Source organism: Staurois parvus, unplaced genomic scaffold, assembly GCF_062004578.1.
Source record: "Staurois parvus isolate SC_StPar_1 unplaced genomic scaffold, SC_StPar_1.0 ptg001432l, whole genome shotgun sequence".
Taxonomy (NCBI): Eukaryota; Metazoa; Chordata; class Amphibia; order Anura; family Ranidae; genus Staurois; species Staurois parvus.
Window position 1 is genome coordinate 2,555,533 of NW_028319228.1, and position 12,650 is coordinate 2,568,182.

At 42.9% G+C, this 12,650-nt stretch overlaps 1 protein-coding gene across 2 annotated transcripts in view; it reads right to left on the reverse strand.

Annotated features, from left to right (window-relative positions):
- Nucleotides 1-12,650, reverse strand: part of TUT7 (terminal uridylyl transferase 7) — a 71,129-nt gene that overhangs the window by 17,597 nt on the left and 40,882 nt on the right. For both annotated transcript variants that reach the window (XM_089662122.1, XM_089662121.1), the window contains exons 21-25: nucleotides 11,619-11,696; nucleotides 4,624-4,801; nucleotides 2,518-2,565; nucleotides 1,795-1,886; nucleotides 837-952 (exon numbers count right to left, since the gene is read on the reverse strand). In XM_089662122.1, coding sequence (XP_089518248.1) covers nucleotides 837-952; nucleotides 1,795-1,886; nucleotides 2,518-2,565; nucleotides 4,624-4,801; nucleotides 11,619-11,696 — 512 coding nt within the window. The remainder of the gene's footprint in view (nucleotides 1-836; nucleotides 953-1,794; nucleotides 1,887-2,517; nucleotides 2,566-4,623; nucleotides 4,802-11,618; nucleotides 11,697-12,650) is intronic.

Here is a 12,650-nt window from a genome sequence, read left to right on the forward strand (position 1 = left end):
AAGTTATACCCTGGTCAAAAACCTTCCATAGGTACATGTAGCATCCTATCCACTGGTAGGAGAATATGCAGAATGATATTCTGAACGTCCAGACACCAAATATGACATATTTGCTTGGGACAGTTAAAGAGATATCGCTTTCTGCTCTCGGGTAGACGTAATCTAGGGATGTAAGGTAGCAGGTGACTCGCATTAAACTGACCTGTTGGAATATATGCTCTGTTTCATTGTACATATTTCCTGCGAGAAGTTATGAAATTATATGAAAAGTGGTTTCCAAATGAGATGTAGGTTTTACTGCTATTCCGGAATGCTTTCAAGTCCAGTGACTGACGGGTTTATAGCTTTACGATCAGCTCAGAGCAAGAGTCTTCCAGACACACTGGAATCAGCTAATGGGGTTTACAACCATGAAGTGTATCCAGCTGTGCCCGATGTGACTCCTGAACTCAGCCACACCAGACCACATGCCATTCAACAAGAAGGGGGGGGGACTGATTTGGAGAGAATGACACAAGATGGAGGATCTTTAGCAACATGGATGTCGACATCCATATCTGTACGTACAATTGCTACAGTAGGCATGTGTTTGGGGAATGAAGCACAGCATTTTAGCATATGGGGAAACACTGTGGGGAATGGCAACGTTTTTGGGAAGTTTGTGTAAATAATGAACTTACCCTCAAGTCTGTTGAGGACAACAAACTGCAATAGGACCTGGTGCTAGAATTAAGCGCCATTAAATATGTATACACTAAATTAGCTTATTATAGTATGCAACCAAAATACACATTTACTCTCCCACCAAGTCAGCACTGTGCAACAAGGAGACTTACTTTCTTCTCATAGGGCAGTCTTTCATAAAGTGTCCAATTTTGCCACAAATTCTACAACATCTGTCATTGGGAGCAAGTTCACCTTCAGTCAGAACATCTGGATCAAAGAAATATTCCTATGAAAAAGAAAACCTTGTTCAAATACAGGAGTAAGTGCAAAAAATTCTAAAACACATTTTTGTGTGCAATCCTGAGGCATCTGTCATTTTGTAGCAAACAATGTGCTGCAAAAGAAAAGCATATGAAAGTATGGAGTTACACCACTTCCTCTCCATTCTCAGGTCTTAAAGCTTCGATCAGGGGGAATGGTGGTGGCTAGCTCCAAAAACACAGGGATTGCTTTTAAAGCAACAAGGCTTAAACTTTTTTTGTTGACTACTATGCTAAGATGGTCACCAAGTCAAAATATATTTACCTTTCATGATTAAAAACACATATACCCTTTTGAACACAGACTATTATGCTTTATATACACTATACACACACACCTCCCCCCACTTTTTTTCCCCCTATAAGTTTCCCTTTCTTTCCCTACCCTCCACTATTGTTTATGTGGTAAAAGGAACCCCAATAGGTAGACCCGACCTACTTTCCCCTGCTGGCTGATACAGCTTAGCATCAGCCTGCTTTATTATACACACCCCGTACCCTTTTTTTTCTCCTCATTATATATACAAACGATCTACTGCTTACACAGAATATTTGTTCCAGCCGCCCCATTCCCTGGAGAATAGGATACCTACCTCCTAGAGGATGACTATTGAAGACTTTCAGAGTTCAGAGCGTACACGTTGAATTGAAGTTCTTTATGTACCAGGCTCATCTGAACTATACTCCTGGATATAGATGTATACACTATGCTATACCCAAGATCTGTACTCTTAATAGTGACACTGTTGTAATGATTTATTTTTTCTCAAAGATATTATGGAAAAAAAAAATATATTTATATATTTACCATTTTAGAGCGATATTCTTTTGGAAAAATTTTCAGTGGAGTGCCGAATAACCGCCTTCCATTGATAAAAGCTTTCATTATAAAATTAGTCACTGAAAAGGAAACAGACACCAAGGGAAAAAAAAATGAAAATTGCCTTGTCAAATCCAGAAAGCATTACGTCAATTAACTGACATTTCTGAGCATCACAATTCCACAAAGTCATTAGATGTACAGTATACCAACACAGATGTTTGCATAAGATCACAGTGCTAAAAAAAAAAAAAGCATAAAAGACGCAAGCAACTAAATAGGATCAACAAATAATAAAGTAGTATGCATTTTATTTTAGAAAAGCACTTCCCATGATGGAAATAATAAGTATCAACATTAACAACACAGTTTAAACATGGAAATATGACTTCTTAAGCAAATATTAGATTCCAACTATGAGGGTACATGTATTAGGTTAAATACCCATACCAAAGTTGCTAAAAAGGTATATGCACCACCCTATTAGTGGTCAATGTTAGCATCTGGCATTTCTGTTACTTGCAGTATTCATTTACACTAGGATGGAAAAGGGCTAGAATGATTTCAAAAGTTTCAAGCTATATATCCTAGACATCCTCTTCAATACATGCTCATCACAGTTGTCAATATACACTTTTAAGTTCCTTTAAAAAAAAAAAAAAAAAAAAGAAGGGAAATGCTTATTGGTAAGCATATTTTAAGAATACCTACTCTTTCTAGACAATCCAGCACCCAGATTGTGATTTAGGTCAAAAGGATCTATATTTAAAGACAGAAAAGAAAGTTAGAGCAGTTGTATAAGAGGCTTTTTTAAACACTATATTTAACCCCTTGACGCCAACCGCATGCAAATTAGCGGCCTCACAGAACTGGGCTTTTTTCCCCATGGGGCTGCCAATTTGCGTACCTGTCTTTCTTCTGGGAGCACGCCGCATGGCATGCTCCCAGCACAAAAACCAGGGTGTCACTGAGAGCCCCAGGTCCCGTTCTAATGATTTCAGGTCACCTGATCACTGTGATAGCCTCCGACTGGCTATCACAGTGATCAGTCACTGTGAAGCCCGCCCCCTTGTTTTCTATCTGAATAGAGGACATACATTGGGTCTGTCCTTTTGAAGAGAAAAAAAAAAAAAAAAAAAGTGTAATAAATCAAATAAAATTAATAAAATAAACAAAAATACCTAGATCAAGATTTGATCTAGGTCTGTGCCAGGGTTAGTGTTTGGGTCAAGATGAACTTCAAAAAGGTCAAGGTCAGTTTTTTTTTTTCTTTTCTTTGTCAGGTGTTTTTTTTTTTTATTTTTTATTTTTAACCACTTCCCTACTACCCTATAGCAGAACTACTGCTACAGGGCGGCAGGGCTGCACAAAATCATGTATATATACACACACGATTTTGCATTTCTGGGTAGGGGGCACATGCGCCATTGGTGGCTTCAGATCACCGGGTCCCAGCCAGAGATTCCCTGCCGGCACCCGGCGATCGCGGAGTATCACTGACAGGGAAGAGACTTGTGTTTACACACAGGTCTCTCTCCTGCCAGCAGTAACATGCTTTTTTTTTTTTTTAGCACTGATCACTGTATTCAGTGTCACTGGGGATGTCAGTGGCATTTAGTCATTCCCCCCCCCCCCCCCCCCCCCCGTGTCAGAAAAGCCACCACAGTCCCACTAAAAGTCGCTGATCGCCATTACTAGTATATGTATGTATGTGTATATATATATATATATATATATATATATATATATATATATATATATATATTTCTCCAGTATATATACACACACTGCCATTTGTAGACATGAACTTTCACAAAAAACAATTTACTGTACTGGAATTTTTTTTTTTTTAGCAAAGACGTAGCAGAATACATTTTGCCCTAAATTTATGAAGAAATTTGTCTAAATTTTTTTTTACTGGATGTTTTATACTTTACTGGATATGTAAAAATCAAAAATAGTTTTTCCAAAATGGTTTTTGTTTATAGCACAAACAAAAACGCACAGGTGATCAAATACCACCAAAAGAAAGCTCTATTTGTGGGGGGAAAAAATGGCATAAAAATTTCATTTGGGTGCAGCATTGCATGACCGCGCAATTGTCAGTTAAAATAACGCAGCAACGTATAGCACAAAATGGCCAGGTCAGGAAGGGGGGTAAATCTTCTGGAAGGCAAGTGGTTAAATTAGTATCAGTTAGTGGCAGGATAATACAAACAAAATTTAAATAAAAAAAAAAGAAAAAAAAAAAAAAAAGTTGTTTGTACGTGTAGTACAGCCCAGAAACAAAAACACACACGTGGTATCGCTGCGATAGTCAAGAGCAGGAGTAATTATTTTGGGGTTTTTTTTGGTGGTAGGTTATGGTAGTAGCAAGAAATATACAGCTTAAATTTTATTTATTTTAAAATGTATTTTCCTTTGGTAATAAATACATAATCAGGAGATATCCAATACCATTTACCACCAAATGAAAGGTTGTAGCTGGGCCCCCTGAACAATTTTCAGGCTCTTCTACCTAGGTTGCCTTGTGGATGATCCAGTTCTACTCCCATAGCATATCCTCCCTTTTAATAAAAAGGTTAAAATGCTTTTCTCAGCATCTGGGTTTTATTAACAATATCAGCTGTGATTGAAGATTTCCTCTGCAGCTTCACTTGCTGGTAAAGTAATGTTAGCCAGATACAGTGAAAGATTTCATGCACATATTTAAAACTGGCCTAGGACAGAGGTCCTCCAGCCTTAAGGGAAAAAAAAAAAAAAGGCAGAATGCACACGACAGTTTAAGCTAGAAATGCTATGCAGTTTATATTTTACCTTCAATGACTATGTATTTGGAAGTCCATTGCTTTTTAAAAGTGGTTATCAAGCTTTTTCTTCTGATAGAAATGACATGTTCTTTAAAATCAAAATCTTCAGTATAAAATCGAAGAAGCCCCAGCCATAGTTCACCAGGAGACTCCTTATTTTTTCCATAATCTGGCCAGTACTTTGACTTTAAAGAAAAAAAAATGCATTAAAAACACTATAAAACAATCTGTAGAATGGATGGATGTATGTTAGTTCATAGCTCTCCTCCACTAACCCCAAGTAAGGGGGGGGGGGGGGGGTGAAAGATGCCATCTTCCCTGCCCTGAGAGAAGTAACCCCCACTCAAAGTGCAATCCCCTCCAGTTTGGAAAGGACAACAACAGCATAAAATTAATAAACACAAAGAGAACAAGTCCAGTTCAAATGGTGTGGCATTTTCTGAAATCTGGGAATATCCTCGCTCAACAGTAAAATGACAGGGACTGTAGCTGCCTGAAATGTTTTGTCCCCAACTGCTGTCAAACCCAGGGTCACTTCCTCCTCGAACAGCATATTCCATACTCCATTTCTGATTTGGCCACTCCTCCTTTCTTTACAAGGCTGTCCAAGACCTGCAAGCAGCAAATCGGGAATCTGCACTTCCCCCATGCTGGAAGATACCCCAAACTTTTCATTTACTTTTTGCACATTCCTTCCTCCTGCTCTGCAGCCATGGACCACTCTTATTTCTCATTGGCACAAAATTAGTTTCTACTCCTATTCTCCACTTGCTTTTCAGTTTATTTTTTTTTTTTTGCAAGCCCTTCAGTCACCGTTCACAAGTTTACTGTGTGCCCAGAATCCACTCTCCTTCTTCCACGTGACCATTTTTCATGCCTTGCTATCCTTTCCTTCTCTGCATAGGCCTTGTTTTCCCATTCAGCTGGTCCTCTGCATTGACTTCAGTTTGTGCTAATCATATCCTATTTTCAATCCCAATTTGTTTTCTGTAAAAATCACTACATTTCATAAATGCAATAATTCAAACTAGGAACATACAGTCATGGCCAAAAATATTGGCACCCTTGCATTTCTAACAGATGATGCACTACTTTGACCAGAAAATTGTTGCAATCACAAATGTTCAGGCATTCTCATGTTTGTATTGCCAAGACAAAGTGGAGAAACAAAAAGCCAAAGCCAAATCTGACACATTCCACGCAAAACCCCAAAAATGGACTGGACAAAATTGGCACCTTCTCAAAATTGTAATTGCATTCCAAGATTGTGATGTTCCTGTAGTTTGTATTTAAACCCACCTGTATCAATTAACAGGGGTGCCAATATTTTTTGACAACGACTGTATTTACTAGCAATTAGTAAAACTACAGGCATGTGTGCAGGCTATGTACCATAAAATCCCTTTCTCCGAGTTCGACGGACACAGCTTTTCTGATTCTTGACAATAGGGTTTATAGCATAACCCACAGAAGTAGGACTAAGCAGAAAAAAACACCACACTGTCTATAGACCTAGCTGGTATAAACCCCATATAGGCAAGCCAGTTAGTGACAGAGCAGTGTCAGAAGTAACTCTCAAAAAATAGGGGTGGGTGCCGCATCTGTCAATGAACTCAAAAAGGGATTTTTGAGTTTTGTGACTGACAAAAAGAAAAAAATAAAAAAAAAACAAAAAAAAAACAAAACATTTTTGCTTACATTCAGTGACAGACACGGCTCTAATTCTTGACCACTAGGACTTCCCAAAGCGGTGTCTCAAGAGGTGAGCAAACCAAAAACAAGGAATCAAACAGCGGCCTGCAAAACCTTTAGGTCAAAAAACAGGCATCTGAAGATGCAAATAAACACATCAACTTGTAAGCATTTTATTTTTTTATTGAAAAAGTATGCCCAGATGGCCAGAAAGCTGCCTTGCAAACCTGAGACACAGACACCTGAGGTCGAAATGGCCAGAGCACTAACTGCCCTGGCAATGGGGAAGGAAGAAGCCCGGTCCTTATTGGTGTATGCCGAATCCAAATGGGATATAGTAGCTGAGGTCACCTGGCCTTTCCTTGAACTGTCTACACACACACTCCAAAACACGCACACACACGGACCAGACAACATCCAAGGAGTGCAATGCAACCTCCTTAGGATGTGATGACTGGACACAAGGAAGCAGTACAATATCCGAAGGCGGTGTCAGATTTTCACCTGAATGAGGAGGAAAGGAAATGCATGGATGGAACCGACCTTAGCTTTGTGCAAGACCAGTGAGGGAGACTCACAGGATAAGGCCGCCAGTTCCAACACCAGCTGTGCAGAAGTGATGGCGACCAAGGAAATCTGACAAAAAAAAAAAAAAAAAATAAGCAGAGTAATATCCCGAATACTCCCAAAAAGGAGGATTCTGGAGGAGCAAAAGAATCAAGTTTAGGTCCCATGGCGACAATGGAAAACCTGCAGGAGGCACCACAAATGACAAACCCTTTGCATGAAACTGCAGATAAAGGATGCCCAAAAAAAAACAAAAAAACCACAAGAACAGAAATCTTTTTTTATAGTGGTACTCGAGTCATGCTGTTGTGCAACGCCATGTTCGAGAAAGGACAAAATCTGAGCCACCAAGAACAAACATGGACGGACATCCAGTGCCTAGCACAAGGCAACATGAGCATTCAGGTGTGATATCTTTCGTAAAGCAGGGTGGTAGACTTGACCCTAAAACAGGTCTTCCCGAAGAGGCCATTGCCCGGAAGTGTCCATGACTAGCTGTACCACTTCCACATACTACCACCAACAGTGCTAGTCTTGAGCTACCAGAAGGACCGGAATGCCTTTGGCACAGCACAGCAGGCAAATGAGTAGCTTGAGAGGAAGAAAGACTTAAATATGAGGATACTGGACCCACAGTGCCACCAGTGCATCCACCAGGGGGTCCCACGCTATCGCTGCAAAGCTCAGTACCCAACTGTTGAGGAGGGATGCTAGAAGATCCACCAGAGTAGACAGACCTGAAGAACACATCCAGTTGTAGGGACCACTGCCTCTGCCAATGATGCCTGGGATGTAAATGGCAGAAACAGCCAGCATGTGCTGTTCCCTCCACCAAAAAAATGCATTGACCTCCAGTGATGCTGTCGTACTGCTCGTTTCCACCCTGGCAGATGACAGAGGCCACTGCTGTGGTGTTGTCCAATTGGACCTAAAGCCTGCAGGGAGGACTGCTTGCAATACAAGACTAGTTTTGGGAGCTTGTCAACCAGGAGCAACACTGTAGCCTGCTTTGAGTTGACAAGTGAGGCACACTCAAAATTGTACACTCCAGCCTCCTGGTCAGGGTCAGGGCAGACTTCTTGATGATCAGGACCCATTTGAAGTCCTTCAGGGAGCTTATAGTGATTTCCATGTTGTCCATCAGTGCACCCTGGGAGTCCACCTGCAAGATCAGGTTGTTCAGATAACTCATGACAGCAATCCCCTTTGTCTCAGCAATGCTAGAACTGAGACCAGCACCTTAGGGAGCAACCAGTGAACCAAGGCCAACCCTAAGGGGATTGCCAAAAAAAATAAAAAACAAACAAACAATGTGTGACCCAAACTGCAAAGTGAAGTAACTGCTGATGTCCCTTGTAGATGGGAATGTGCAGGTAAGCATCCTTGATGTCTATGGATGCCAGAAAATCCCCCTTATGAAGAAAAGCCACCAAACGGAAGGGATTCCACCTTGAACTTCTGCACCCGCAACCAAACAATTCAAGGCCATAGAGGTCCTAAAATCGGGCAAACTGTGAATGGGAGTAAAACCCCGGAACTGTTCCGGCTTGGGCACAAGGAATATTGCTCCCTGGGCAGCAGATCCTGCACTGTCCTGCATGGGGCCCGAATGCGCAATGGCGGAAGGTTTGGTCAGAACGATTGAAGGGGAAGAATTTCTCTGGTGGAAGGAGGAAAAAAATAAAAAATCTATCCCGTAGTGCAACACAACCACCTTGCAGTTCCTTGCCTGGAATGAGGGAGGTCTACAGGCCCAAGAACCAGCATAGACTACTCCCTATCATGGAAATGGGTGGAGGCCAAGCTTCATACTGAAGAGGACTTTTCCACAGGCTTGGTGGACTTGTGCGTCCAGAGCGGTTGAAGGGCTTGGAGCCCTTGTTAGAGGAGCCAGGGAAACTAAAAAGCCTCATGGGCTGTAAAAGCAGGTCCCAACCTCTGAAGCAGTTTAATCCCCATTCTTAGGCATAGGAGGAAGGTACTCTTGCCTCCCGTGAGGCTCCTGATGTCATCCAAGATATCACCAAAGAGAAGCTCCCTCAAAGGGCAGAGCCACCAAGGTCTTTTTAGAAGTCTGGTCAACAAACCAGCATTTGAGCCAAAGAACAAGCCGAAGCACCGCTGCTGAGATGAAGAGCTTGAAAAAAAAAAAAAAAAAAAGAAAAAAAGGAGCAGCATCCAAGGATGCATCACAAATGTACTTCAGACCCTGGACCAACTGGTCCGCCAGATCCACATACATCAGATCAACTTGTCCAGTGGACAAACTTGCCACAGAACCTTGGTCTATTCAGTAAGCATCTGAGACACCAGGGCTGTGGCCAACACAGGCCATAACGCCAACCCTTCAATGCTAAAAATGGAGTGGGCGATGGATGCTGCCCAGTGGTTTGCAGGATTCTCAAAGGAGGGAGACTCCTCCACTGGAATGAAGACTGCTTTATTCAAACTTGAAATAGGGGGATCCACCACAGGAGGCAAGGTCTGCTTCCTCAACAGGGCCTCCTCAAAAGGGGTAATGTACCAGAAAGTGCTTCAAAACCACAAAAGCAAGCATCGGATGTTCCAATCTTTGTAAATAAACTTGTCAAAGTAAGCGGCGTAAGGAAAAACCTTAACAGACCTAGCCAGCTTGTGTATACTAAGGGAACAGGCATGCCGTCAGCCACAGCAGAAAAGTCCCCAATTCTAAGCGTGTCTCACGCGGAAGTATTCAGTGCGGTCACCTGCTCTCTCTCCTGTGTGATTGGAGAGGCAGAGAATCCAACCTCGCTGTTTGAGGAATCAGGGGAGGCATCCTCAAGGCTGCAGTGGCGTAGCTCATCTCAGGCTCAGAAATATCTGAAGACACAAGTGGGGGGTGCTTCCTGATTGCCATGCGCCTGAACGATGCCTGCACCCAGTAGATGAAGGATCCCAAGATTGCTGGCAGCACGTCTAGTGGGTCAAAGACCCTGATCAACCTGCCACCTCCATAAGATGATCAGGAGGGGATGCTACAGCAGAGGGTGGTACCGCAGGCAAATCTCACCCCCATTCAACTGACAGGGGAGCACTGTGGGTGTTGACATGGATGCCGCCTGTGGATGTGGTCAGTGAGCCAGCTGTGGCTACAGCTGTGCTGACTGTGCCTCAGAGATCACATCTACCTGTCCCAGGGACAGCCGCCGCGTCCGTGGGAAATCACGGGCAAAATGGCCAGATGGCTACAAGAAAATGGCTGCCAAGGACTTCCCCAACCAGCTTCCATACAAGTCAATGGGGATCACTGGCAAGATGGCTACCGATACGTGGCTACAGGAAAATGGCGGCACACACTTCTCCAGCCAGCCCCCTTACAAGACAATGGAAAGGTCCATCATAACATGGTCACCCTTTCTGTCGACCTCAATATGGCCACTGCATCACCAGCAAAATGACCACTGGCCACAGTAAAGACTCATGGTGGCTGCCCCTGGAGGGGACCCCCACCATGCAGAACCTCATGGGAAGGGGGGAAACAAAAAGAAAAAAAAACCCTAAGAAGTTAGCCTAATCACAAGGGACTGGGAGGTAGGAGGAGGAGAAGGGAGCCCCAAGAGGAAATGCCAGAGGCCAGCGAGAGCAGGGAACCCCACAGGACTGACCACCCCATGAAGTACGAGTGCCCCACACCACGTCCAGGGGGAAAAAAAAAAAAAAAAAAAAAAAAAAAGAAGAAGGGGGGGGGGGGCAACTACTGACCGATCCACAAAAGCATGCAGGTAAGGCTTGCAAGACACTCTACCACTGACACCAGTGATACTTACCTTGATACTATTGACACTCTACCACTGACACCAGTGATACTATTCCTCCTACTGACACCAATGATACTTACCTTGCTGACTCCTGCTCCAGCCTGGGCTCGCTTCCTAACTCTACCATCTACAGCCAGCATTCCTGGCTGCGGCAGCACCACCTGCACGCTATAGACACTTACCTGTCAGCTGTCTTCCTTCTCCGGCCGCTCCCTTGCTCGATCTTCTTTGATCTTCGCGCTCCTGCTCGGCTCCTCCTCCTCGCCGGTGATTGGCCGCCTGTGTGCCTCTCCTGAGCTACAGTTCCGGCGGCCAATCACTGGCGAGGAGGCGGAGCTGTTGAGTGATCCCAGGGATGTGGCCAGATGACAGGAGCGGCATGTCATCCCGCGCACACATCGCGGTCCAGGGAAATGTGGACGTATCTGCATGTGGGCGGACCTGCCTGGAGACTGATAGAGGAGCGGTGTCTCGGTGCCTAAGACCATCGGAAATGTGTTTTCCGATGGTCTTAGGAGACCCGGGAAAGGGTTGTTCGACCTTCCGCAGAAGGGAGTTCCACACCCTTACCACTTGGACAGTAACGAACCCCCTATGCAGTTAAAGGTTAAAACAGCTTCTCTTCAAATTTCATTGAGTGGCTGCACATCTTCCTGAAACTGAATAATTTTTTTTTTCCCCTATGCTATGATCACCATTGAGTTATTTGTACTGTATATTACCACCACATCTCCTCTCAAGTGTCTTTTCCAGGGATTAGAAGTTTAATGCTTTTAGTGGTTCCTCGTAACGGAGGTCCTCTAGTCCCCCTATTAGTTTTGTTGCCCTTCTCTGGTCAAGATTCAGAAGAGTCGTGTTAGACAATGAACATTAAGACAACCTAAATTCTTTGGGAGGTAGGGAGAAAAAAAAAAAAAATATATCTTTTATATAGATTAAAGCACTGTTAAACTTCAACTCTTACCAAGTCATCCAGTTTGTCAAAGAAGTACACATTCCAGCCATCAACCAGTTTTTCGGGCTTATGAGCATCTAGGTTAATCTGGGAGAGAAAAAAAAAAAAAAAAACACCACACACATTAGCCTTTACACAAGATTTAAAATGAAAAACAGACCTTTACTAAATAGTGAAAGTTACACTTCTCATACTCTCCCCCCTCCCTAACCAAAATTTGTATTTTTGTTCCTGGGAGCAGGTACCTTTTTGGACAGGTACCCACTCCCACAATTCTGTTCTAGGAGAGAATTATGTCAGCTGTAATGGGCAAAGCAGTCCAGTGAAAAGTTATTGGGAAAAAGCAAAAAAAAAATAAAAATAAATAAATGCTAGCACGTAGACTTATTGCAGTAGAGACTATATCTTTTCTGTAATAAAAACCCCTTTACTGCCTGCCAGCTATTTTCTTCTGATTGTACATTGAGCTGTGCATGTTTTGTTTAATGTTCAATCTTAGCATTCTTTGGGTGGGATGAAGTAACCCCTATGCACATGTGAGGAAGTTACGCCATGCAAGGCTCATCAATCAGAATAGTTGAAGACTTCAGACCGGGAAGATGTCCAGTCGAACAGGTCAGCAGTGGCCAAGTTAAGCATGGGGGTCTCATTGGTGGAGAGGGTGCATTGGGAGAATGTACAAATATGGCTGTGCTAGCCAGATATGTTTCATCCTGCTTTATCACTGACTGGGTGCTCAAAATGTTAAGCATTCATTCATATTGCTTAAACTTTTTTGTCCCAAAATAAAAAAAAAGTTGGCATTTAATTTGTAACTAACATGTTTAACTGCTTCTCACCCAGCCACTGACCATAATAATATCACTCAGGGCAAGACAAGAGCCATTTGTCATTCAAAGTGCGACAGAACTGAAAATTGGCCTGGGCAGGAAGGGGTGAAACAATTTGATCTTGAAGTGGTTGAAACTACATGATCTTGTAAGATTACTCTGTCCATCGTTCAGCTACAGTGCTGTGTAATTTGAAAGCAGGATAAAAAAC